The sequence below is a fragment of the Vulpes vulpes genome, chromosome 2, assembly GCF_048418805.1.
Source record: "Vulpes vulpes isolate BD-2025 chromosome 2, VulVul3, whole genome shotgun sequence".
NCBI lineage: Eukaryota > Metazoa > Chordata > Mammalia > Carnivora > Canidae > Vulpes > Vulpes vulpes.
In genome coordinates this window covers 3,227,072-3,252,018 of record NC_132781.1, presented here as the reverse complement: position 1 = coordinate 3,252,018, position 24,947 = coordinate 3,227,072, and the positions used below count along the sequence as shown (strand labels likewise).

General features: G+C 53.3%; 1 protein-coding gene across 2 annotated transcripts in view; it reads right to left on the bottom strand.

The window, feature by feature from the left end:
• Positions 1–24,947, bottom strand: part of USP36 (ubiquitin specific peptidase 36) — a 39,043-nt gene that overhangs the window by 4,775 nt on the left and 9,321 nt on the right. The window contains exons 6-18 of one of the 2 annotated variants that reach the window (XM_072746494.1): positions 19,195–19,305; positions 18,422–18,524; positions 12,963–13,030; positions 12,418–12,488; positions 11,933–12,015; positions 11,025–11,136; positions 8,613–8,753; positions 7,641–7,741; positions 6,755–6,893; positions 4,413–5,096; positions 3,655–3,782; positions 1,215–1,790; positions 566–777 (exon numbers count right to left, since the gene is read on the bottom strand). In XM_072746494.1, the coding sequence (XP_072602595.1) occupies positions 566–777; positions 1,215–1,790; positions 3,655–3,782; positions 4,413–5,096; positions 6,755–6,893; positions 7,641–7,741; positions 8,613–8,753; positions 11,025–11,136; positions 11,933–12,015; positions 12,418–12,488; positions 12,963–13,030; positions 18,422–18,524; positions 19,195–19,305 (2,529 nt within the window). The remainder of the gene's footprint in view (positions 1–565; positions 778–1,214; positions 1,791–3,654; positions 3,783–4,412; positions 5,097–6,754; positions 6,894–7,640; positions 7,742–8,612; positions 8,754–11,024; positions 11,137–11,932; positions 12,016–12,417; positions 12,489–12,962; positions 13,031–18,421; positions 18,525–19,194; positions 19,306–24,947) is intronic. The other variant, XM_072746496.1, reaches the window with a different exon arrangement.

Here is a 24,947-nt window from a genome sequence, read left to right as displayed (position 1 = left end):
ATCCCAAGGTACCAGGATCGAGTCCCACATCCGGCTCCTTTCATGGAGCCTGCTTCTCCCTCTGCCTGTGTCTCTGCCTCTCTCTCTCTGTGTCTCTCATGAATGAATAAATAAAATCTTAAAAAAAAAAAAAAAGAAAGAAAGAAAGGCCCAACTATAGCAACAGGCAGAGGAAGGTTAAGTTCTGAACTTGATCCTTCAAGTTCATGAGTCTAGTCCTGGACAAAAACTTCAGGCTGGAGGGCCTGCGACTTCTCCCAAAAGGAAGAGCCTTGAATAAGAAGAAACTGTATATTCCAAGAACACGCACACGTTCACGTGTCCCTGTGCCTTCTCTCAGAGCAGCTTCAGCTGACTACACCCGGGGGGGGGGGGTGCCCATGGGGACAGACTTAGGGCCACAGTAAGAGGTCCGCATCCCTGCGCTTCCCCTGGCACTACCCCCACCTCTAGACGTATGGCAGTCCTGTGCCCAGCCCTGCTCCTCGGGGCCCCCATGCCAGGGCACACACCCACGCAGCGCCAGCCCCCCCCCCCCCCCGCCCCGCTCCCTGCAGACGCATACCTGCTCGGTCCCCAGGGCGCCGGCCGTTCACAGCCGGTGGGGGCGGGCTCCCAGGGATCGCAGAGCCCCTCTGCTTCTCGCTCGGGCAGGCGTCAGGGTGCTCGTCCTCTTCCACTTCCTGCCGTGACTCCCGTGGTCTGTTTTTCTTTTTCTTTTTCCTTGGAGATGCTACCGTGGCCTCCACCTCGACGATGTCCAAGGGAGAGCAGCTCCTGGGAGTCAGAGTCAACAGTGAGCTCTGGGCAAGTGGAGGGTGGGAGTGGGGGTTCAGGTCCAGATACCCCAGGCCTCCCAACTGCATGGGCCTCAGGCCTGCAGCAGAGCCAACCTGAGAAACAGCCCCAGACGCGAGCAGGACAAAGCATGCCAGTGGTCCAGGGCCACAGCCATGCCCGAGACGTCAGGGCCAACTAGGGCAGGCGAGTCCTACAGGCCAGATGATGGGGCCACAGCGCCTGCTGACCTGGGGGCACGTGACCACCCGCACGTGGGGCTGGCCATGCAAGGATGCCATCCACTCACCAGCCCATCCACTTAAAGACGGTCACGTCCCAGAAACCCGGCCAGTACACTGGGTTTCCAGATGACCCAGCTAGGACGGACCGTGGTGCTGGTGGAGGTGCCGGGCTGCCCGGCTCCCAGCTCTCACCTGTGCCAAGGTGGGTTCTGCTGGAGGCGGTCTTCTGCACTGAGGCCCTCTGCTCCCCTCCGTCTCCTCTTCCTATTGCTCACATGGTGGCTGTCGGTCACGCTCCCCACCTGCTGGCCATTCTCTTGCTGCCGTCCATCATTGTCCTCTAGTCTGTCAGCGGGCACCTCTGCCCGGGCCTCCTTGCTGCACTCGAGACTCCAGGGCTGCTGCTGCATCTGCCCCTCCTGCAGGGGGGACACGTCCACGGCCTCCGTGCGCTTCCTCTTCTTCCTTCTTCTCTTTGCCAGAGAGCCTGCCCCTGCTGTGCATGTCTCTGAGCCCTGCCCCTGGCTCTCTCCCCTGCGGTTCCTTTTTCTCTTCTTACAGAGGCTCTGGGGGGACTTGCTGGCCTCTGGCAGCTGGTGTGGAGGGGCCTGGAAGTCCCCATTGACCTGAGGCGGGGGAGCAGGGGCGGAGGAGCAGCTCTGTGGGTCTGACGTCCCGGGAGGTCGGGGGCTACTGGACAGTGATGCGGAGCGGGGACCAATGGGGAGCTTCAGGTGGCTGGATGGTCTGGGAGCAGGTGAAAGCGCCCTGTGGAGACATGCTGCTCTGAGGCATAGGCAGGCACCTCCTGTCCGCCCCTAGCCCCCTGCCCATCCAGGTAAGGGCTTCCCACCATCCTCCCCTCTGTGAATCTCAGATACATGTAAATTACATGGAGTTAGAAATGACACAAGTGATAAAATTCAAATTCACTGAAAATCAAAACCTCTCTCTTTGTTTTCTATCGCCAAGCAGTTCGAGGTATTTTTCCAAACTTGTATTATTGATCTTCTTTTTTGAAAGAGATTTGTTTTACAGAGAGCGAGCGAGAATGCACGTACACAAGTGAGAGGAGGAGCAGAGGGAGAGAGGGAATCTCAAGCAAACTCCCTGCTGACCACGGAGCCCGATGCAGGACTCGATCTCACAACCCTGAGGTCACAACCTGAGCCAAAAATCAAGAGTTGGCCGCCCAAGTGACTGCGCCACCCAGGTGCCCCAACTAATGCTACTAATTTTCAACATAAATGTGTTAGCAGAGAAGCCTCTCTAAAGTTGCCCACAAGCCTCAAGGTGTTGGCGCCAGGACGACAGCCTCTTAAGAAGGGTCAGTGCAGTTCTATACATCGTACGCAAGGATTCTCCTCTGATTCGGGGGCTCTGGAAAATCAGGGAAACGGACTTCGCAGCCGATCACGTAGCGAGACGAGGAAGGGGCCGGACCCGGAGCTCCATTAGGTTAGGCTCTCTGACCCACGTCTTGCCAGCGATGTGACCTTGTAAGAGTCAACCTTCTGCTCCGGGATTCCCTCTTCTCATTGTGACCGAGCTACAATAACGCTGCCCTCAAAGGGCTACGGAATCAAACAGGACTAGCATTACCTAAACCAGGACAGACGCCTGAATGGCCTGTACTACTTACTACACTACTTACTGTTTTCTAGGAAGTTTTAAAAAAGATTGTATGTCCAAAATGAAAACAAACAAACAAAGAGAGCAAATACCTTCCACATTTAGGGATCTACCACGTGCATAAATACTGTGCTGGGTCCAGCCCGAGCAGGACGGTGGGAGGGGCTGCACAACAGGGGGTGCAGCAGGCAGCACCCAAAGGAGTGGCCGGATGGTGAGGAGGACACATCGGGGCCTGGGGAAACCCCAAACCACCCAAACCACCTCCTGGCCTCGCCTAGCTTCCTTCCTCCCCCCTCCCCAGCTGATGAGGCCCCATCAGCCAGTGGGCAGCCAAGTGTCAGTAACTCAGCCATGTGCCACCCAACACCCTAAGGGATATAAGCACCCCATGTCACGGGATGGGAGGTGGGTGTGTTGGGGAGCCCGAACAGAGCTCCCAGAGAACCACACGTCCCTGCTCTGGATGCCTGCCCAAAGCTCCGTAAGCCAGTGTGAGGGTTCAGCCAGGAGAGCCCATGCGGGGAGTCCCTGGGTGGGGCTAAGGAGTCAAAGAGCTCGGGGAGCACTGGTGAGAGATACAGAATGATACCGGCAGCAAGAAGACGCCCCTCAACGGGGTCATAGGTTTCTGAGCTCAAGCAGGGTCCTTCTGGGACTCCTGCCTTTCTCTTCTCCCATGGAATCCTGTCACAAGGCTGGGGAGGGATCCGCGGGCACGTCAGCACCCCGACACAGACACGGTGGAGGCATGGACAACGAAGACAAAAGTGAAAAGATCAGGACGGCAGAGACCAGACTGCCTCTGCCCAGCTGAAGCTCCCCCGCCAGATGGAGAGGGAGAAAACAGGAAGTCGGTGCAGGATAGGCCCTGTACCTGTCCAGCCGCACACCACCGTCCATCCTGCAAGGCTGGAGACCGCACGCGTCTTCACCAGCCAAGCACACGCTAAGCACAGGGGAGGAGTGGCCGGCCCGGGGGCCTGCGCCCACGGCTCACCTGATTGCATGGACAGGCCAGGAGGCGGCGGCGACGGGGTGAGTGGTTTTCCTGGGGTAGGTGAGCTCGGACAGTGGTGAGAGGGGCGGACGGAGGTCATTGCCGGCTGCCCTCCGCAGGGTGCTGGCCTGCAGTTATTGACATAAATAAAAACTTGGTGGTCTAAAAGAGGTTGCCGTGAGTGAAGAGGGAAAATAAAAATAAAATAAAAAATAAGATAAAAAAAAATAAAAATGAAAGAGCCCAGAAAGAAGGATGAGGGGACAGAAGGAGAAAAAACGGGGGGAGGTGGGGAAGGGGGGAATGGTAGAAGAAGAATCAGAAGTGTTTTTGGTTAGAAACAAAAAGGAAAAAAGGAAGGAAATTTAAACAAAAATCTCAGCACAACAATTACATCATCGAGCTTCGTGCTACACACAGAGGTGCCAGCCAGCCCGTGTCCTGCCCGCCCCCTGCACCTGCCCCATCTTCCCCTGGAGGCTTCTTTAGGAAGCCTCTTCAGTCTACGGACAAATATGGGCACCTGCCACCTTGACCCGACCCCCAGCAGCCAGTGTTACCCCATCAGGGTCTCCCAAACGCCCGCCTTCGCCCCAGGACAGCCCTGTGTCATCCGCAAATGCCTGTGACGGCTTTGCTCCTCTGACCGGGGGAGCCCAAAGGCCCCAGCACAACTGCCCGCACCCCCAGACTAAAGCCAAACCTGCTCCTTGAGCCCTACAGACGTACTTCTGGCGGGAAGACTCCCACACACCCACCTTCTTGGCAGAAAGGGCCAGTTTTTTGGCTGGTGGAGGAGACATGATGCTTGCGGGCTCGGTGGCGGCATTGCTCAGGACAGGGGCCTTGGGCTTCACTGCCTTGGCGTCGTCTCCGTTCGGCAGCGCTCGGGAGTGGCCAGCAGCGGAAGAATGTGTTCCCTGAGAATCACCCAAATGGGCAGCTCCACTCTTGGGCGTCTGGGGGGCGTTGGCGGGGTCACTGCTGGCAGAGTGCTCTGGACTGGAGCTGCAGGAATCCCTCCCGTCGAGCTCGGGGCTCGCGCCACCCGCCTTGGGCCCGTGCCCGTTGGCAGTCACTCGGGCTGGGAGCCTGGGTGAGGTAGAGAGGGCGGTACCCCTGCCGTCCCAGGAGCCCTGCCGGTGGCCCTCGCTCCTGCTGCTGCTCCCGTTGCTGGTACCATGGAACCCCTGAGAAGCTTTGCGTGATGGGGAGAGGTGCTGCAGGGGAGACGATTTCTTGACTTTCTTTCCAGGCTCATCCAGAATGGTTGGGGTGTGAGGGGGTGTCTTGGAGAGTCGGGGGGAAGGGGACCCCACGGGTGGCTTTGGAGGAACGTATCCATTCTGAGACTTTGGACCCGACACAGAGCCGTTCCTGGAAACGGGCACGCCAAGCTCTTCAGTGGCGGGCAGCTTCTTCACCGTCACAGGGTCTAGCCGCTGGGGGAGAGCAGAGAAGAGGACATGGTCACACCCTGGAGGGAGCACAGGCCGGTTCTCACCCCGGGTCAGAGAACCTTCAGCCCAGGTGGGATTCAAGCCAGACTATCTAACGGACACACGGCCAAGACACTGCTGCTTCTTTGAGCCTTTTCAGTACTTCGTGAGTGGTGCGCATGCGAGTGTATCTTTGAGTTCACCTCTACTGAAATTGGATGCTTCCCGTCAGGAGTGAAGAAACACAGACAAGTATAAAGGAAAAAACAATGCACCAGAGTTCCACCCACTGGCCAAGAGAAGCACTGGAGAACTTGCTGGCACCCCGTCTGCTTGTCCCCGCTCTCCCCCCAGGTGTGCCCAGTTCCACCTGAAGCAGCTTCCTTATTCCTTTATTTCATATACAAAAATTCCCATCTTAGTTAATCCAATTTAAGATCTGTTTTCCTATGTTTTCTCTTTTATAAAGTCTCTCTTCAGGAGGTTTACTGAGAATTAATTCACTACTACTTTCCTCCAAGTTTTTTTTTTTTTTCCTCCTTTTCCCCCTACATTTAAAAATAATTTATTCTTTACTTACATTCTTTCTAAAGAGAATACTCTTCCGCTGTACTATAAGACAAGCATTTAAGTTTCTGGAACTTACACAATGTTATTTAAAGTAAAATGGCTTTTGTGCGACTGTAGGGTGTGTGGAATGTTATCTCTATGATGTAAATATGTGTGGCCAGTGGCGTGGCCCCGTGGTATCGACTTCTGGTCTGGGCCACAGTGACGACCCTCTTGGCAACCAGGCCGTGGCTCTTCCTTGTCATGTCAATCCCAAAGCCTCTATTCCTCACACGTTGGCAGGGAAATGCAGATTTGCATAAAGGACTAAAGCCCTGCAGACTGTGAAGGTCCCGGCAGCCCGTGTTCCGATCTGCAGTCGGCAGAGGGGACTGGTCTGTTTTTGAATTATAAACTGTGTTGTAGTAAGGAAATTGCTCACTACTTTGCTAGTAAAACTGACTTTTAGTAAAAAATCCAAATACACACAAAAACACCTTCCAACAAAAATGAGGGTATTTCCCAACTGTTAATGTTTTACCACATTAGCTTTCTTGCTTGCTGGCTCCAAGCACTTATGTGCAAATGTGTACGCGTGGACATGTGACGGTTCTTTTCCTATCTGAATATATTTTAGACGTGATGTCCCTTTACTCCTAAATATGCCCGTGTACATTCCTAAGAACAAGGACATTTTCTTAACCACAGCATAGCGATCAAAAGCAGGAAATTAGCATTGCTAGAAATTGCCTACGTTTTCGGTACTGAATTGCGAGGATACAAAAACACTCTCCTCAGATGTTTCAGGCTGAGTAAGCTCGGGCGAGCCTGTCACTACACTTGGGCAACGGCAGCTGGTCTAGGACAGGGGCAGGCTGATGTACAGTCTGAGTCACTTGCTGGGTCAGGTTTTCTCATCACTGCCTCTCCTCCTCCCCCAATGTCAGCTCGTGACCAATTTAACAGAGAACATGGAGTAAAACAGGACACACTGAGTTCTCCTTCCGTCCGGCTGAATTCCTGAGCATGAAGAGGTTGGGAGCTCCACGGTCACCAGAGAGGCACAGGCAGGAAGATCTGCTATATAAACACGGATTCTTTTAAATACGTACCTTTCCAATCAGTGGGGAGCAAACAGTTCCATTGCCAATGTTCTTCTTGAAGTGGTCTGGGACCAGCCCTGGACGGCCAGGAATAGAGGAGATGGTCCTGGAGAGGGAGCCATCAGGACTCCTCTTAGAGCTTGGGATGCTGTCGAAGGAAGAAAACCAGTCGGGGATCTCTCACTGAAGCCACAGAGGCATGACACAGAGAACCCCACCTGTCCTGGCGTGCTTCTCTGAACTCCCACCTTGCCCTTGCAACAACGTAGAGTGGTCATGTAGCCTCGGATACCTCCTCAGCGTAAACAGAGAACCAACCAGAGTCAGAGCTCTACCAAGACTAGATTCTCACTGGCCCAGAAAGCCAACGAGAACCCTCAGTTGCTGCATCCAAATTCAGCAAAACATCTGTGCAGGAAGGAGCAAAAATGTCTCCGGTCTCCACGTCCTCCAACCTCCTGCTCGGTGATAACCAGACCCAAGAGAAGGTGCCCTGCTGCGGCCTCCACCCTCTGACAAGTTCCTTCACTGCCTACTGGGAGGGTGTGTTGGCCAGCGGACATCCAGACACAACACATCTAACTCGGGGCAACAATATGAAATAGTAGGTAACTTTCCCATTTTTATTCAAAGTCACCGTAATGCGGAACAAGCAGATGGAATCCTGCTCTGACCTTCCCAGAGGCTCTGGCTGTTACTCAGCAGCCAGGCTGGCCTGGTCTAAAGGAGCCTTCCCTGTGGTCGCTCCCTCACGTGACCCGGAGGAGAGCTGCTCTGCTCCCCTCCTGCGGAGCTCCCCGTTGTGCCCAGATAGAAACAGGCCAGGGAAACCCCTCGGGGCAAGGGAAGGAAGGAGGGAAAGAGCTCACGGGGGCAGGGGGCAGAAGTTACTCACCGCAAATAGAAGAGCAGGTAGGCCTGCTGGTTCAGAACCACCTTGATGTTGCTAGAATGGACCAAGGAATCATTCATCTGGTACCACTGGCCGTTGCTTGCCTGAAGCAGCACAGGGTGTGGCAAAAAACAAAACAAAAAAAACCCGGAACAATCAAGGTGTATTCCATAATCTTTAGTATTTATTTATTAACTAAAGATTTTATTTATTTATTTGTGATTAAGGTGCCCTTTAATCTTTCTAATCTAATCTAAAAACAGCAGACAAGGGACGCCTGGGTGGCTCAGCGGTTTGGCACCTCCCTTCGGCTCAGGGTGTGATCCTGGGGTCCCAGGATCGAGTCCAACATTGGGCTCCTTGCATGGAGCCTGCTTCTCCCTCTGTCTGCGTCTCTGCCTCTGTCTCTTGTCTCTCATAAATAAATAAAGTCTTTAAAGAAATTTAAAAAAAAAAAAAACAAGAAATATAACCTGCTGTTAAAGGCCACATATACTCATATGCTCATTAACAATGATTTCATATTAACGCGTCTGATGCTTGTATGGCTATGAATGGGACTGCGAGGCGTGCTTTGAACCCATGTTTCTTCCTGGGGCCCCAGAGACCTGAGCTTTCCCCTCTGAAGGGTATTCCGGGCCTGCCCAGCGCAGCATCTCCCACACTATCCAGCCTTCCCCAGCCCCCGCCAGGATTCTAGGATAGAGCCCTGGAAGCAGGCCCCCTCCCATGTCCCGTCCAGGTACAAGGATGCTACAGCTCCCAGTGTGATGGGCTTTCACGTCCTCCCTGCCCTTCATTCCCTGAAGCAACAACAGGACCCGAACACAACTAGAAACAAGGCCACTCTCTGTGCGCAAACGTGCTGCAGAGGCCACTTTTGGAACTGTACCAACAGGCACTGCAAACCCGTGCCCACAGGGGGGAGAATGGCGCAGGAGGGGTGCAAACGCACCTGCACATGAAAGCACTGACCTTCACGTAGCAGTAGTAGTGCCCCGCGTGGCAGCTGTAGCCCGAGTGGACCAGGACGGCGTACAGCCCGTACATGACAGGCTCGCCGTTGCTCTGGGACATATACGGACGGATATTCAGGAACTCCGGATAGCCTACATCCTGGAGGAAGAGCCAAGGACAGGGCAATGAGAATCCATCAGTGAGAGGAAGGGTCAATCCATCCTCTCCAGCCACAACCACATAAAATGCACGATTCTTCAGCTGGTCTTTGACAATCTGGGGGCGACCGGGCGTGTGGCAACGCTGTGGCTAGAAGCCCCCTAGTCAAGGGTTAAACAGGAGGTAGAGAAGACCTTTTTCCAACTAACTGACGTGAAACCCTATTTTATCATCCTGTCAAGCGATTCACAGTCTACTCCTATCTCTGCCCTGCATCCACGGCCACTCTCGCCCTGTGTGGGCCCCAAGTGTAAGACGAGAGGAACAGCTCACGCCCGCCCTGCCACTGTAAGGAAACAGAGAGGCGACGCCTGGGTCCAGGTCCTTAGAGAAAAAGGTGCTCACTCCATGGAGCCAATGGTCACAGTACATCAAAACTGCAGCTGTGTGGGTCAGGACAAAGGTCAGGCCAGAATTTATTCCAAAATTTAACAATTTTTCATAGGGAAGGGAATTTTTTTTTTTTCCCAGACATCTCTGAATGGGAGGTTTATCTGCCTGTGTCTCTGCCTATATACACGGACTTAAAAAGAAAAAAAAAATAGATGGATTTATTTGAGAGAGAGCCGGTGTGTGCACAGGGAGGGAGAGAGCAAGAGGGAGAAACTTTAGCATGTTTCTCGCTGAGCCTGGAGCCCGATGCAGAGCTTGATGTCCAGACCCTGAGACCAAGATCTGAGCTGAAACCAAGAGTCAGACGCTTAACCGGCTGCGCCACCTAGGGGCCCCTACACACGCTGACTCTAAAAATGGTGTAACTGATGTAGAGTGAACCGCAGAGCTCTCAGGTGCACAGCGGGACGTGTCTAGCAAACGTTTACTGACGGTAACCATATTCCCATCAGGGCACAGACGTCAACCCAGAAAGTCCCTCATGCCCCGGGGAACGGCTCCCCCTCCAGTACCAATCAATCGGCTTTGCCTATTCCTGAGCTTCCTCCAACCAGAGACACGGGGTGCATACTTGGTTGTCTCTGGCTTCTTTAGGTCAACGTTGTCGTGGCCCTGACCCTACACACCTTCTTCCTTCCCCTGACTCGAAGTCTCAACAGCTAATACGAAGAACAAGCTCGTGACCCCCCAATCCAATCTTGCCAGATACGGGCAAGATCAAACAGACCAATGTTTCTCAAACTGTATTCCCAGGGAAACCAATTCCAGGAGATACTAAGGTGAACCATGAACCATGAGCTCTTCAGGGCAAAGCCACAATGATCTCATTTATCACTGACTGTGTCCCACCGACTTCCTGGTGCATTGCACGTGTGGTAAGATGTGAGTGCATTAAACATTAGTAAAATGAATGAATGGACCTCAAACAATTAACTTTAGAAAATTCTTCACAATAGAGCTCCGTCTTAGAGATTTAAAATGCAACACAGCTTATTCATAAAGGCTCTGACAAGGCCTGCAATTAAAAAGGACTGCTGAACTTCAGCTTAGCAGTTCTCAAACTCAGCTGAGCACAGAATGGTTTCAAAGTACAATACAGTTGTATGAAAAAAAAATAATAAGAAAAACAATACAATTGTATGTTCAAAATACAGCATCTTGTAAGCACACAGCACAAACCTTCTGCGGAACGCCAGTTTGGGAAGCGCTGATGTAAGCAAGCCCCCATCACTGCCTGTGAGGAAGGTGAGAGACAAGCGCCTTGCCCCAAACCACCTAAGTTGGCTCTAACCACTCTTACGCTAATGACAATTTCTGTTAAAAACCGCCACTGTGCAGGGCGCCTGGTGGGCTTGGTTTGAGGGAGCATGTGACTCTTGATCTTGGGGTCAGGAATTCAAGCCCCACGGGAGGGTACAGGTGACTTAAATAAGATGAAATAAAAGGCCATTATGCAAAAGCAAGTTTTTACTCTACCTTCCACAAAAGCCACAGCGCACAGCTGCACCATGTTAGCCACCAAACAGCACGGGGTGGATCAGAACCACTCAGAGCAGCGCTCCCCACGCTTGTTCTTAAAAAAACGCTTCTGTACCGGGAACAAGCCACGTACAGGCAGAGGGAGGCAAAGAGAACCCAGGAAGACCTTGATTCTTGAACCTGACTATGCGGGACAACCATTTAGGGATTCTGGAAAAACGCAGACTCCTGAGCCCTGTCTTCCGGAGACTTTCAGCTGCTGGCTCTGGGGTAGAGCTGGGAACCTGTCTTCCTAAGGGCGGCCGACCATGCAGTCTGGACACCATGGCGAAGGCTCACCTTCGTGATCTTCCCCCCACTGAAGTTGGCAAAGCGCTTGAGGGAGAGAGTTAAGACGTTGGACGTCCTGTGGATGGTGAAGCGCTTGCTGGCTGGAACCTTCTTCTTGCATCTGTGAGGACGGTGAGCAGAAAAGGTGTCAGCTGGTGCTCCGAGGAACACCGTGCTCAGGGGAGCTCACAAAACACTTGCTCTGTCACCACAGGGTCTCCTCTCCCCTCTCCTCCCGAGACACAGACCCCAGGACTTAAGTGAAAGGGCAGCTGGTCCAGGGAACCAGGGACCAGGGGAAAGCTGGAGACCGTAAAGCAACAAGGAAGCTCTTTCCCACAGAGGCCACTGAGTCAGATGCACGGAAAGCAGCCCTGGGAAACAGGAGCACCTGCGGGCGGGGGACATGCGGCAGGCGGGAGATCACGGTGAGCAAGCCCAGAAGACCAGTGAGAGGGGGGAAGATGAAGGAAAGAAGACAGCCCCCAGGGCATGGACAGACAAATTTACAGAGGGGCAAAGGCAGCGTTTGGGCACGGGATAATAAATCTGAAAAGCTTACGTAGGAAAAATATTCTTTAGTTGCTACAGCTTCTGAATGAATGACACAGGAGGTACCTCGCCCCACACCCCCGCTAAGTCTGACCCTCAGGAGACGGCGCCACGGATACATGCGCTAAGGCTGCTGGCGGCCACAGGAGGCGGGATGGCCCTGTGCAGTCACCTCCTCACCCCACGCCGCTACCTTGGGGGCCCACCTCCCAGGGGAGGAGCCATCAGGGCACCCGCCAGGTGTGATGTAAATAGACGTCAGCCATCCCAACCCCAGCGAGCACCCCAGCGAGGCTGGCTACAGTGGGGGTCTCCCCGACAGGGGCGGGGGGCGTGTCTCGCTGCTGGGACAAAATCAAACTTACTTGGCACACATATAGGCATTCTCTCCACTCAGGACATCTGGTTTCACGAACAGTTCCAGAGCACGCACGATATTAGCCGCTTGCTGAGGACAGAAGCGGAGAGGGGCGTCAACCGCAGAAGAACAAGGAGTGGAAAGGAGCGGGGGAGCAGGTGGCTAAGCCAGCTCTGCGGGGCCCCGCCTGCACCCTGGGGCGCCCATGACCCGGCCCCGGCTACAGCAACAGAGGGCTGCCCTCCCAGGCCTCGCATCTACACGCATCTACGTCTACGGTGTGCTCACCCCTCAGCCCCTCAGGACGCAAAGCTGCATTTCACCTTTTAAACAAAAGGAAGGGGCACAGGGAAAAATGGTGGCCCCTACTCTAAGGCAGGAGGATTCCCAGTACCTCGCTCCTTATCTACCTGGGTGACACGCCCCCACCGGGTTCCCCTCCAGCCTCCCCGTCCTAAGGCAAACACAACCCAGCGGAGCCATGTTCCCTACCCGGATCTCCAGCGCCACATCCAGGTAGGGGTCGTACGTGTCCGAGACGCTCTTGCACACCGAGCACTTCACTGCAACGGAACACAGAGGCGGTGGGGCGGGTGCAGGTGCCCCCAGAGCACCACCCCCAGGTCTCCAAGACCTAGCCAGCCCCGCGCAAACCCTGCCTCTGGAGAGAGCTCGCTGACACCAGAGTTCACAAGGGAATGTCCGTCGAGCTCAGCGCCAGGCCGCCCAGCCCAGTGACGAGCCTCTGTCCTTGCCCACGGCCTAGACAGCCCCAGCCCCCAGCTGAAGGGCAGAGGCCACAGGACTCAGAGGAAAGATAATGCCACCCTCCTCTACACGTGGACATTCTGCTCCAAACTTCCTCCTGGGAACAGTGTGCCCGTGGGCAATGGTGCGTTTCAAAGGAGGCTGGTGCCTCCATGGCTCGCCCAGGTCTGCTCGCCAGGAAGGGGCCCCAACCTGGGCTCGAACTCCTGATCTTTCCTGGTTCATTTTCTCATCCTTGACAAAGGGGTAGAGAAAACGTCTTCACTTACCACGGGATCTGAGATAGCCTCCAAAAATCTGATGGACCAAAGTCGTCGCCTGCGTTTGACGATCCAACCTGGAAAGGAGGCCACAGCCTTCAAGAGAGGGACAGAAGGCAGCCCCCGCTCCATCCTTCCCACCCCATTCTCCCCAGCCTAGCCCAGCCCAGCCCAGCATGCTCCTGGGACACCCCAGCACCCCAGCGCAGGTCTGACAGGCTCGGCCTGCCTCTCCGTGGGCCCAGCTGTGCCACTTGCTCTGATGGGCGGGGGCCACTACCCACAACAGCCGCCCCAGTCCTTCAAGACCGCATCCTCCCCGCAGGCACTTCACCCCCCACCTCACAGGAAACCAAGGCCAGAGAAATACTCCTAGTGCCCGTGCAGTCCCATTGGTGGGGCGCTCTGCCCTCACCCCCCAGCTCATTGTGCTTCAGTCCTGGACTGGATGTCCTCAGCCTATGCTTCTTATCTGAAGAGGGGGAGCAAGTGGGACAAACCCCCACTTCTGTATCTTTCAGCAGGATGGCAGTGGACTCCAGAGTTGGGAGGGGCTGTACTCAATCCCCCCACCCCGTTTACCCACCAGGATCTGAGGCTCCCCCCACCCCCCAGTGCTGCTCACTGCCCCACAGAGCAGGTAAGCAGAGCATCTGCACCCACAGCTGTTCATGTGACCAAGACTCTGGAAACAACACCCTGACTCTAGCCTCCGCTCCTGTATCTGCCTGCAACCCCCTGAATCTGGCTCCCACTCCCTGGAACTGCCCTCCTCAGAGTCACCAAGCCCCTGGGACACAAATCCACTCGACAGTGGTCTTTGTGCAGGAACACGACAGCCCTGGATGAGCAACTGCTCCTTCACGGGACCGTTCTCCCTCCACGGGCACGTCTCCTGCGCCCCAGCTCTGCAGACGCCTCCTCTGACCCCCTGAGTTCTGGGCTGGGCACTAGACGGTGCCACCTCGCAGCGCTCTCCTCCCTGCCCCCCTGCACATGCCCCATGGTGCCCTGCACTGGGCCTCCGGGCAGTGTGGACTGGCCACAGCAGCGCTGCCCAGACTCCAGGAGCTCACTGGGGAGCAGGACTCCATGTGGTGAGGACACCACCAGGGCACATTTTCATTTTGCAAAATTAGGAAATGAAAAGCTAACTGCCACCATGTACTCTCACCACCATTCGTCAAGAGGGGGGAGCTTTAAATTTCCCACACCATCGAGGATGTCCTCTCAGCACGAACTGGAAGCCTGTGGCCAGGCACACGTGACGGTGGCTGCTGAGGTCCAGGGGGCCCTGGCCCCGCACCGGGCCGTGAGAAGGAGGAGCAAATACCTGCACAGAACCCTCTCCCGGGGCGCCTGAGGCCAAGCAAGCTCAGACCTCAAACCAGCCCCAAGTGGGAGGTAGAGCCAGATTCCAACAAGTTGTCTTCCACGCTCCTGCCAGAGCCTTGCTGGAGATGAAGGCCAGTCTGGAGAATGCGAAGGGAGAGCCCGGGCAGCAGAGGCGGCCTGGCAGCAAGAGGAGCCCACAGGAAGCGAGGCTGGGAGGCGGGCGGGCTCCGCAGCAGACAGCGGTGGGAAGGGCACAGAAGCAGAGGGGAGAGCTCAGGGTCCTGAGACACACACGCCACACTGGGGCCTTCCAGCGCTCGGCTCTGGGGACAGAAGGTGCGGCTCAGGGCACCCCGGATGGGCAGCCACACGGAGCAGCAGGCCCAGGGCGGTGCCGAAGCAGCCTCAGTCCTGCACGGGTGCTGCCGGAGGAAAACCCTGAACGAGAATCACCTTGTCTGATGATGAGCCCCCAGAAAACGAGTACAAGGGAGATGAATAGAGCAATACGAAATTCCAGGCTGAACTAAAGATCCTCAAACAAGTGTCTGGGGAGAGGGAAGATCACTGTAAGAAGTTCTGCAACTAAAAATAAAAAAGAGCCAACAGAGACATTCAGCTGATGTGGAGGGAAGAAACAAAATCACATCGGGGATGAGGCGGGAATTGCAAGGGGAGGAGGTTCACTGAACAGGGGGCCGGGGCGCAACAAGGCGGGACAGCAGCCGGAGGGGAGATCAGGTAAAGAAAGAGCCACCGAGACCGACGAGGTGGTACAGCGGGAGACCTCCAGTGACTGGAGACCCTGACCGAGGAAAACATGAACCAACCCCCCTGCGTGCTCTGGAGGCAGCAGAGAGTCACCACGGCCAGCGGGCAGAGGCTCGGCGCACACCCCACGGGCACCTGGTGGCATGACACGCTGATGGGCAGCGTCTGCCTAGTTCATCACTGCAAATTCTCAAGCCAGGATATCCAAGCTGAGCTGATGCACAAGTGATGGTGCGTGGGCACTACGTGCCTGCTGCCTACGGCCGAGGCTCATGCCCGTAGAAACGGGTTTCCATGCAGATGAAGCCAGAGTCCACGCACGCCACAGGTTTACTCTCTCGGCATCACTGAGCATCTAGCAAGACTGACAACAATCAGTTCTAAAAGTGTTCCTCGTGAAACCATAGGACTTTTTTTCTTTTTAAAGATTTTACTTATTCGAGAGAGAAAGAGAGAAAATGCAAACACAAACAGGAGGAGAGGCAGTGGCAGAGAGAGAAGCAGACTCCCCACTGAGCAGGGAGCCCGATGCAGGGCTCGATCCCAGAACCCTGAGATCATGACCTGAGCTGCAGGCAGATGCTTCACCGACTGAACCACCCACGTGCCCCCAAATCATCAGACTTTAAAGAGCAGAAAAAGATCCTGAATCCTCTAGGGTAAGGTCCTTGCAAGGTCAAGAGGGAGGGACTAGCTTCAGGCTCCCAGAAACGCAGCGAAGCCCAGACGGGAGGACAGGCCGCTCTGGGCTTACTTAACAGGGAAAGACTGAACCAGAGGCGGGGATGAATGGGGAAGGAGATCACAGAAATCTTTATATCCCAACAAGGTAGGAAATAATGCACCTGCAAGTTGGGTGAGAGAAGAGGGAAGGAAGGAGAGGGACCGGGCGGCACTGAACGCTGCCGGACTGAACCGCGCTCCAGGAGAGCAGCAAGGCGTTTGCAAGGGCACGTGCAGCACCGTCACTGGACGGAGGTACAGGCCTTCCGAGCTACCAGACGAAAGCTCAGAAATTAATGAGCAAAGTTTGGAAAGTGAGGGAGAAACAGCCCACCAGCCGTGTGTGGTAACCCTAAATCTCAGGGTCACAGCTGGGTCCGCAGGTCAAGACCAAACCTCAGTCGTAACAATAAATGTGAAGGGGCTGAACTGGCCTGTGAAAGAATCGGGCTTTTGGCAAAGATACGATGGCCGTGGGCCCCGTAAGCGCAGCCACGTTTACAGGGTGAACGCTGCAGGAGGCACGGGGGGCCGGAGCTCACCAGTAACGGGAGACGAACCCCACGGTCCTGGTGCAGACCGAGGCGGGAGGAAGCGAGACAGCAGGTGTGCATATAGACGCACCCCGAGGCGCCCCAAGCCACCCCCGGGAAGTGCCACGAGGTAGAAATACTATAAATGCTCTCTGCTCACAAGCTTTTTAACAAAACCAAAGGGAAAAAGAAGTCACTTCCACCTGCATATCAAATTCAGTAACTGAGCTAATGCAACTCTTATTTTTTCTCATTTCACTAAGCAGCGACGTCTTTCCCACAGACGGCTCGGGGAAAGCATCCGACAACCCCCTGCGCTGATGCCAGCCATGCCTGGCACATCAGACGTCAGACACACTTGTCTTCCCAACGACACACGGCCACTTCTGGGCCCTGAACCGAGAGAGGCTCACCACCGCCCACCCTGCCGCCCAGACCACAAGCCTGGGCTCCTCCCGGCCCCCCAGCCCAAACCCTGAACTTCATCCATCCTACCTGCCAGCCCGTCCCTCCTGGACTCTCTCCCACCTCTGGAGAGTCCCGGTGATGAAGCTGACAGGGTGTCAGAGTCCACGGCTGTCCTAAAACCTCCCAGGTGATTCCGCCCTGTGATCAGGGCTGGGAAGCGTTGCGGGGCACGTGCCGTACCCACCTGCACGGCAGGGAGGCCACAGCCTCCACCACCTCTGCAGGCCTCCTCCCTCCCCTAACTGGAGCCTTGGGTGACCCCTCCTAGGAGGCCAGCTGAGGGAAAGGGCACAGCAGGATCCTCCTGGGAATGGGTCCCACGGGCTCCCTCCACAACAGCCCTTAATACATGACCTTGTAAAAAAAAAAAAAAAAAAAAAAAAAAAAAAAAAAACATGACCTTGTAGACACTGGCCAGTATCAGCCTTCCCCTCCCTCTGAGCTCCTCCAACTCGAGGAAGTACCCAGAGCTAACACAGTGCCTGGCACACAGGAGGCATCAGCAGAGAGCTCAGCTGTGGGACGGGGAGATGCACAGAGGGCAGAGCCAGCGTCTGCCTGCCTGCAGGGAGGGAAGGGGGAGAGCATGGGACCACACCACACATCTCTGCACAGCAAGGGACAAATGCCAGAGGGACACATGAAAAGTTTTCTCGGGGTTTAAAAAGAATCTCATCCGCTGATCAGAGGTTTCTTATAATCATTGCTACAACTGGACTTTGCCAAAGGATGCTCTGGGTGTTTCTTAAGCTGTTTAAGGGGGATTCCCAGAGTCCAGGACTTCGTTCTAACCTAAGCCCAGGCCACAGCCTCAGAACAGGGAGTGTTCTCGGTCTCTATCCTTTTTTTTTTTTTTTTAAAGATTTTATTTATTTATTCACGAGAGACACACATAGAGAGAGGCAGAGACCCAGGCAGAGGGAGAGGCAGGCCCTGTGCAGGGAGCCCGACGTGGGACTCGATCCCTGAACTCCAGGATCACGCCCTGAGCCGAAAGCAGAGCCCAACTGCTGAGCCACCCAGGCGTCCCTCGGCCTCTTCCCTTTTGTCTGAACCCAGGAGTCAGCAGTACAGAAACACCCCTGGCTGTTAACTGTTCCACAGAAGGGAAGACACGGCATAAAGTCAGCAATATGTCATGGGTTTGTCTCTGCTTTCAAATTTAAAATGAAGAAATCCTTAACTATGCAGAATAAAACCTCAAAAATTATAAAATGTCCCTGCATGCTTTCAAGTTCTTTCATAAAGATGTTGGAATTCCTACCACCCCATCCTCTGTATCAGAATAATGAGGTGATTTTTAAAAAACGGGGAGAGTCTAGGACAATAGCCAAAGGCCGTCAGAAAGATCTGCCAAAGCATCTTCCCTGCAGTGAGCTGCTAGGACAGGGCTCCCCCCACAACCGCCTGGCCCTGCCAAGCCTCCGGGGCGAGGAGGGTGCGCGGGGGAGGCCCCGCCCCAGGAAGCTGCGCAGCCCCGCATCTGACTTTCAGCAGGTCCAGGCCCGGACGCAAGTATCCACAGGGAACACCTGGGGGAACGGAGGTGGCTGCCTCTTCAGCGACAGGCTTCCGCACGGCTCGGCGGCCGCCTCCACGGTAGCCCCTCAGGGAAGGTGGGTGAAGGGAAGCACGTACTTGGCACAGCCGTTCAAACAGGCCTTTTGCATGGCGTCGATGGTGTACCGGAGAAACTCGTGCGCATCCTCTTGGTTCCCAAAGCGGAAATGCCGGGCAATCTCTAAAGAAAGAGCCAGGCGTCAGACTAGCAGGGAAGAGCTCGTGCCTTCTCCCCCATAACCCACCGCAGGACCCCACCCCTGCCGTCCCGAGGATAAGCGGCAAGTGAGGGAACCCTCAGCATACACCGCGTGTCCCAACCCCAAGGCTTCACGGCGAGCGTCTGCTCGACGGGACCTGAGGGCCTGTACTCTGCACACTTAACAGAAAAGCACAAATGCCACAGAATGTGAAACCCACTGATGACCAAGTTTTCCAGGAGCCAGCACAGAGCACAGGCTGGTCACAAGGATGCCACACAAGGTTTCAGAAACCAGCTGACCCATCTCTTCTACCAAGTGAAATCGGGGCTAACCTGTCCCGTGATGTTCAGAAGAGCCCCGACCTCACCTTCCTTCTGGAGACACAGCCCCTGCCCCCCAACTGGCCCGAGCCTCCCCATTCTTCAAAGTGGAGGTCAGCACACACACGCCACTCCACGAAGCCCTCCCCGCTGACGCTGACCCACACCAGCCTCCCTCAGTCTGCACCACTATGTGTCCCGAAGGGCTGTTACGTGGGGTCTCAGCACTCCTGTGGCCTCATTCCTGACTCCTCCCTGCGCCCCCGGCCCCCCAGCACCCACCGCAGACTAGGGTTCAGCTGCCATCCAGTCAGGAATTGACTCTTACTTTTCAGGTCTCGGATGAAGGAGACGGGTTTGATGGCGTTGCCACTGTTGGCGAAGGCCTGGACCATGTGGTTCTGCATGACGCACAGCATGCAGAAGCTGCCCTGGTGACCTGCACACGGGACGAAGCAGTAGTTTTGTACAGTGAGAGCTCCCCAGACATTCTCGACACCCCCACTCCCGCACAGCACAGGGACCTGCTGAGCCACTGAGGTCCCCCCCAACACTCGCCCCACTGCCCTGGGTTCACAGCTGTTCACCTAGGAGATCTTTCCATGTTCCTTTGGTGCTCTTTACTAGTAAGGAGAGTCGTTAAGTCTAATTTCCGTTACGAAGTTTAAAATAATGTTTTCTCGAACTCCTAAGCTGGATCACGCGGTCAATAAGCGGGAATGTTTTAGGGGTTCCTGACAATCCGAGTGTGCTCCTCAAACGTGGGACCCTTTGCTCTTGCTTCTAGGAAATGCCTCGCTGTCGTCTCTCAAGGCCTGGCAAGCTTCTTGCACACAGGCCCACGAGGTACATGCGGCCCTGGGAGCCGTCCAGTCTACGGCGACGCGGCTCTGCCTCCGGAGAACACAGGCAGCCCACACCACGCAGCCACGGACAATACAGAAATGGGTGGGCCGGGTTCCAGCAGAACTTGATCTACACAGCAGGCTGCGGTCTGCCAACCCTGCTCTGTATGAAACTCTTTGTTGCTCCTTGGGCAGCTGGATGGTGGTGCGTTTTAACCTTTATTGCAAATTATGAGATCTTTGACATGCAAAGAGAACTACAAAGCCTATACCACACGGCTCCAGCCCATCTGGGGTGTTTTAAAAGTAAAACGCTGCCGTGACAGTGAGGTCACCGCCGCTGCACTGCCCACGTACCCCCATTGGAGGAAGCATTCTCCTAACTAGGTCACGACTACTCCTGTTAGTTCCTGCACCAACCCACGTGTGTACCCACACACAGTAAGCGTGTTTAAGCTTATTTGACATAAATTATGCTACACGACTGATGCCTGGGTGGCTCAGAGGTTTAGCACCGCCTTCAGCCCAGGGTGTGATCTTGGAGACCCAGGATCGAGTCCCACGTTGGGCTCCCTGCATGGAGCCCGCTTCTCCCTCTGCCTGTCTCTGCCTCTCTCTCTGTGTCTCTCATGAATAAAATCTTTAAAAAAAAAAAATCATGCTACACAGTACATACTGTTCAGCAGTCAGTCCTGACGTCATGCTGGGTCCTTCCGGTAGACTATTTTGCCAAATGCAGAGACCACAGTTTCCCTATGTGCTCCTTCCATGCTTCTACTATCACAAACAATCCTGCACCTGCCTCCCTGCATCCCATCTCCTCTAAGGCACACACCCACCATAGACTCTTGGGGCCACGGGCAGGCACATCTTCAACTCCAGGCTACTGCTATTTCATATACACCACCTAACTTCTCACGTGTAACACAAGGTGCACCACATGCCAATGGTTCTCCCCTGCAATACCTCCACTCCCCCAGTCACTTAGACCTATCTCAAAATCAATAATGAAACAGCACGCAGTCTGTTTACCGCATACTGGGAAAGATGCTAGTATTTACAAACAAAAAAATAGCTGGTGCTAGCAAAGATGTGCGCTGCCGCCGCCAAGGATATACACTTGAGTAGTGGTCACAGGACATGGTATACGCTTCCTCAAAAAATTAGGATTCCCATACGGCCCAGCAACCCCACTTCTGGGTATCCCCCTAAAAGGAACGAGATCAGGGTATAACAGGTTATTTGTACACCGATGTTCCCAACATTATTCACAACAGCTGAAACACAGACACCAAGTGCCCGTCAACAAAGGAACGGGTAAGAAATGTGGTATGTACGGACAATGGGATATTACTCAGCCTTAAAAAGAAACACAAATTCTGACATCTGCCCCAGTGTGGAAGAACCTGGGGGACGTGATGCTGGGTGAAGTCAGCCAGGCACGAAAAGATTAATACCACTTACACACTGGAGTCGTCAAGTTCAGAGACAGGAAGTAGGGCAGTGGGCACCAGGGGGTGGGGAGGGGCCAGGGGGCTGGTATTCCTGTTTGGGGAGATGAAGGAGTTCTGGACATGGACAGACAGCTGCATGATAATGTGAAGCCAAGTAATGCCACTGAGCTCTACAATAAAAACCATGGTAAATTTGGGGGGCCCTGGCTCAGTCAGGTGGAGTGTGCGATTCTTGATCTTGGGGTTGTGAGTTCAAGCCCCATGTTGAACACAGAGATTAAAAACAATTTTTAAAAAAAAATCTTTAAAAATGGTAAATTAAAAAAACTACTATTTACACTATCCTTTTAGAGGACTATTGGAAAATGGTTTATGTGAATGTCTACATAAAAAGGAGGCTTTTTCTTTTCATTTTAGAGCTTTTTGGACTCTTTTATCCATATCCACTTATTACTTTTATTTTTAAAATGACAATAATGGTTGAGGGGGCTCAAATTTAGGCAAAAAACTAAAATACATTACTTAAAATAACTTAAACATAAGCAGTCACAAATGCGGAACAAAGCGCCCACCTTCCCAATTTAACTCAGGTAAAGACATTACGGTGACAGCTGTGTGGGAATCATGCCTCTAATTACCACGTACAGCACTGCAGACCGTTAGCCTGATAAATCATCAGTCCTAAATAGGGCAAGTAACAATTTTAACCAGAAATTCCTGAAACAAAGTTTCCCAATCCCTGGCAATATGCAAGACTGATGTAAGTGGCATGTGGATGAAGACTTCCTTCAGGTAATTAAGAAAAATAGGACATAAAAGTCAAATCCGTGACATTTGGGATCTTGCTACTTCAATTTGGAAAAGAATGTCCAAAAAGATAGGATTTAATCCTCCCGTATATTTTACATAAGGTGTTTCTTTTCGGGGCGCCTGGCTGGCTCAGTCGATAGAGCGTGTGACTCTTGATCTCGGGGTTGTGAGCTCCAGCGCCATGCTGGGTGCGGAGAGGACTTAAAAATAAAATCTTTAAAAAAATAAAGTGTTCTTTTTCTAGCTAGGAACAGAAGGGCAGGGCAGAAGTGGTCCAGCAGTTCAGGTGATACTTCTCAGGATCCTGGAGTCTTCAAATAGCTGTATTCCAGGAGGAAGAGAGGACAGCTCAAGCCCACTTGGGGTCACTCAGAGCCAGTAGGGTACAGGCAAAAAATATACTAGAGACTTCTCTTAATACTTTTACTTTAAAAAAAGCTAGGATGCTAAGATTAACATCCCACAGAGCAATGCAGAGCAACATTGGGATGCTCACAGGGAAGGTGTCTGGAGGGAGGGTGGGACGTCCCCCCAGGAAGAGGGGCTGATCCTGGCTGCTCCCACCACACCCCCTTACTCCTACATGCCACACAGTATGGGTGGCAGGTTCTCGGGGACTCGCAGGTGTTACAACTACTTTATCTACATCAACCCTAACCAAGGTGATGAAGGGTCCTGCAGAGGAAGCATAACCGGAGGCTGGCTGCCTAGGGAGGTATGGTGAACAAAAAGACGGCAGAGCTACCTACGTCTGGAGAGTAGGGTCTCATTACCAAAGCCATGAGAAAAAAAAAAAAAAAAACAGCTGAGGAGCCTGGAGGGCTGTCAGTTGAGCATCTGATTCTTGGTTTCAACTCTTGGTTTCAACGATCTCAGGGTGGTGGGATCAAGCCCTGCCTCGGGCTCTGCGCTCAGTCTGGAGTCTGCTGGGGATTCTGTTTCCCTCTCCCCCAACCCCTCCCCACCACATGTGCTCCCTCTCGTTCTCTCTAAAAAAGAATTGGGGGGAAAAAAGGCTTAGAAAACCAAAAAACTGGGCAGCCCTAGTGGCGCAGCGGTTTAGTGCCGCCTGCAGCCCAGGGCATGATGCTGGAGACCCAGGATAGAGTCCCACGTTGGGCTCCCTGCATGGAGCCTGCTTCTCCCTCGGCCTGTATCTCTGCCTCTCTCTCTGTCTCTGTGTGTTGCACATGAATAAGTAAAATCTTTAAAAACAAAAACAAAAACCCACAAAAATAGCCCAGTCAAGTCTTACTAAAAGTCCACCCAGACCCACCTTGACATCACCAAGGTCACTACTGGAAACAGATTTATAACCAACCTCACCAGCAGCGCGCAGTGCCCCAGTGTTTTAACGTCTGCTGCCATCATGATCACAAGATGTTTTAAAGACGCTATTTCCATTGCACAGTCATCTTTCCCTCATTAAAAAAGTAATATAAGGAATATCCCTGAACACATCACGCAATCTTTTATCCTCACCTAGCTCCTCTCTTGCTCCCATCTCCCTGCCTCTGCTTCTAATCCTGATTTCCTGACTTCATTGTTTACCCATTAGAAAAAAAACTTCTCAGGGCTTATCCTGTCTGTGTATACCTAAACGCTTTATGGCCTTGCTCTTCAACTCTTACAATAGCAATTCATGCTGTAGGCAGCCTTCTGGGACTTCTTCCTTCACTCTGCGTTATTCAGATTCCCACACGGCGCGGTCATTCATTCTGCCGCTCTGCTGCGTATTCCATCACGGGCCTAACACTGCGATTCGAGGATCCATTCTGCTGATGGGCGTTTTACACCAGTGTCCTGACACCCATGTATCAGAGCTTTTCTGCAGGCGGAGAACTGCTGGCTGGTAGGTTATGTGGAAGAGAATGCCAGTTCAGGCGAGCGTCAAACGTCCTCGCTCACCTTCATGGTGACATTCAGTACCACCAGGCTTCCGGACCTGCACCCATCACAAAGGTGTGTCGTGGTACCTGTCACGGTTTTGATGGCACTTTCCTGATTCCAAGCGAGGCTGAACATCTCTTCCTATACTCTTACCAAGAGTAAAATGCCATTCATAATTTAATTTTACTTTTTTATAGGTTGTCTTCCTCGTTGGTCTGTATTCTTGCCACATTCTTGGTAGCCATCCTTTGCTGATTTTGTCTCCAATTCATGGCTCCCCATTTGCCTTTTCAGTGTTTTTGGGGAACAAAAGTTGTTAACTTTAATGCAGCTGAATCTGTCATTTTTCTTTTAGAGTTGGTGCTTTCTGAGTCTTGTTCAAGAAATCTCCCATCCCGGGACACCTGGGTGGCTCAGTGGTTGAGCATCTGCCTTTGACTCAGGGCATGATCCTGGGGTTCGGGATCAAGTTCCACATTGGGCTCCTTGCAGGGAGCCTTCTTCTTCCTCTGCATACATCTCTGCCTTTCTCTCTGTGTCTCTCACAAACAAATAAAATCTTAAAGAAAAAAAAAATCTCCCATCGCAAGGTCAGAGAGAGATTTGCCAATGTTTGTTTGTTAAGAGCAAAATATTGCTCTTGATATTAAATTTTTAATGCATTTTTTTGTGCATGGCTATATTGTGCAATGGGGATCCTACTGCTTTTTCCATATGTAAGCCTGAGTTCAAAGTTCTATTTAACTCAAAGGGAGACACGTGAAAAACCCACGTGTCACACATTTGCAAGTGTACGCGGGTCTGTTTCTAGTTGGGAGACCCCTTCCCTTATTCAATACTATGACATTTTAATTTCTCTAACTTGACAAAGACTTCATAGTTTGTAGGGCATCTCTCTTCTCATACTCTCAGAAGTGTCTTGGTGATTTCGAGTCCTTTGCCCCGCTTTTTCATATAAATTTTAGAATCAGGTGGAGCGGGACGCCTGGGTGGCTCAGCAGTTGAGCATCTTGCCTTTGGCTCAGGGCATGAATCTGGGGTCCTGGGATCAAGTCCCACATCAGGGTCCCTGCAGGGACCCT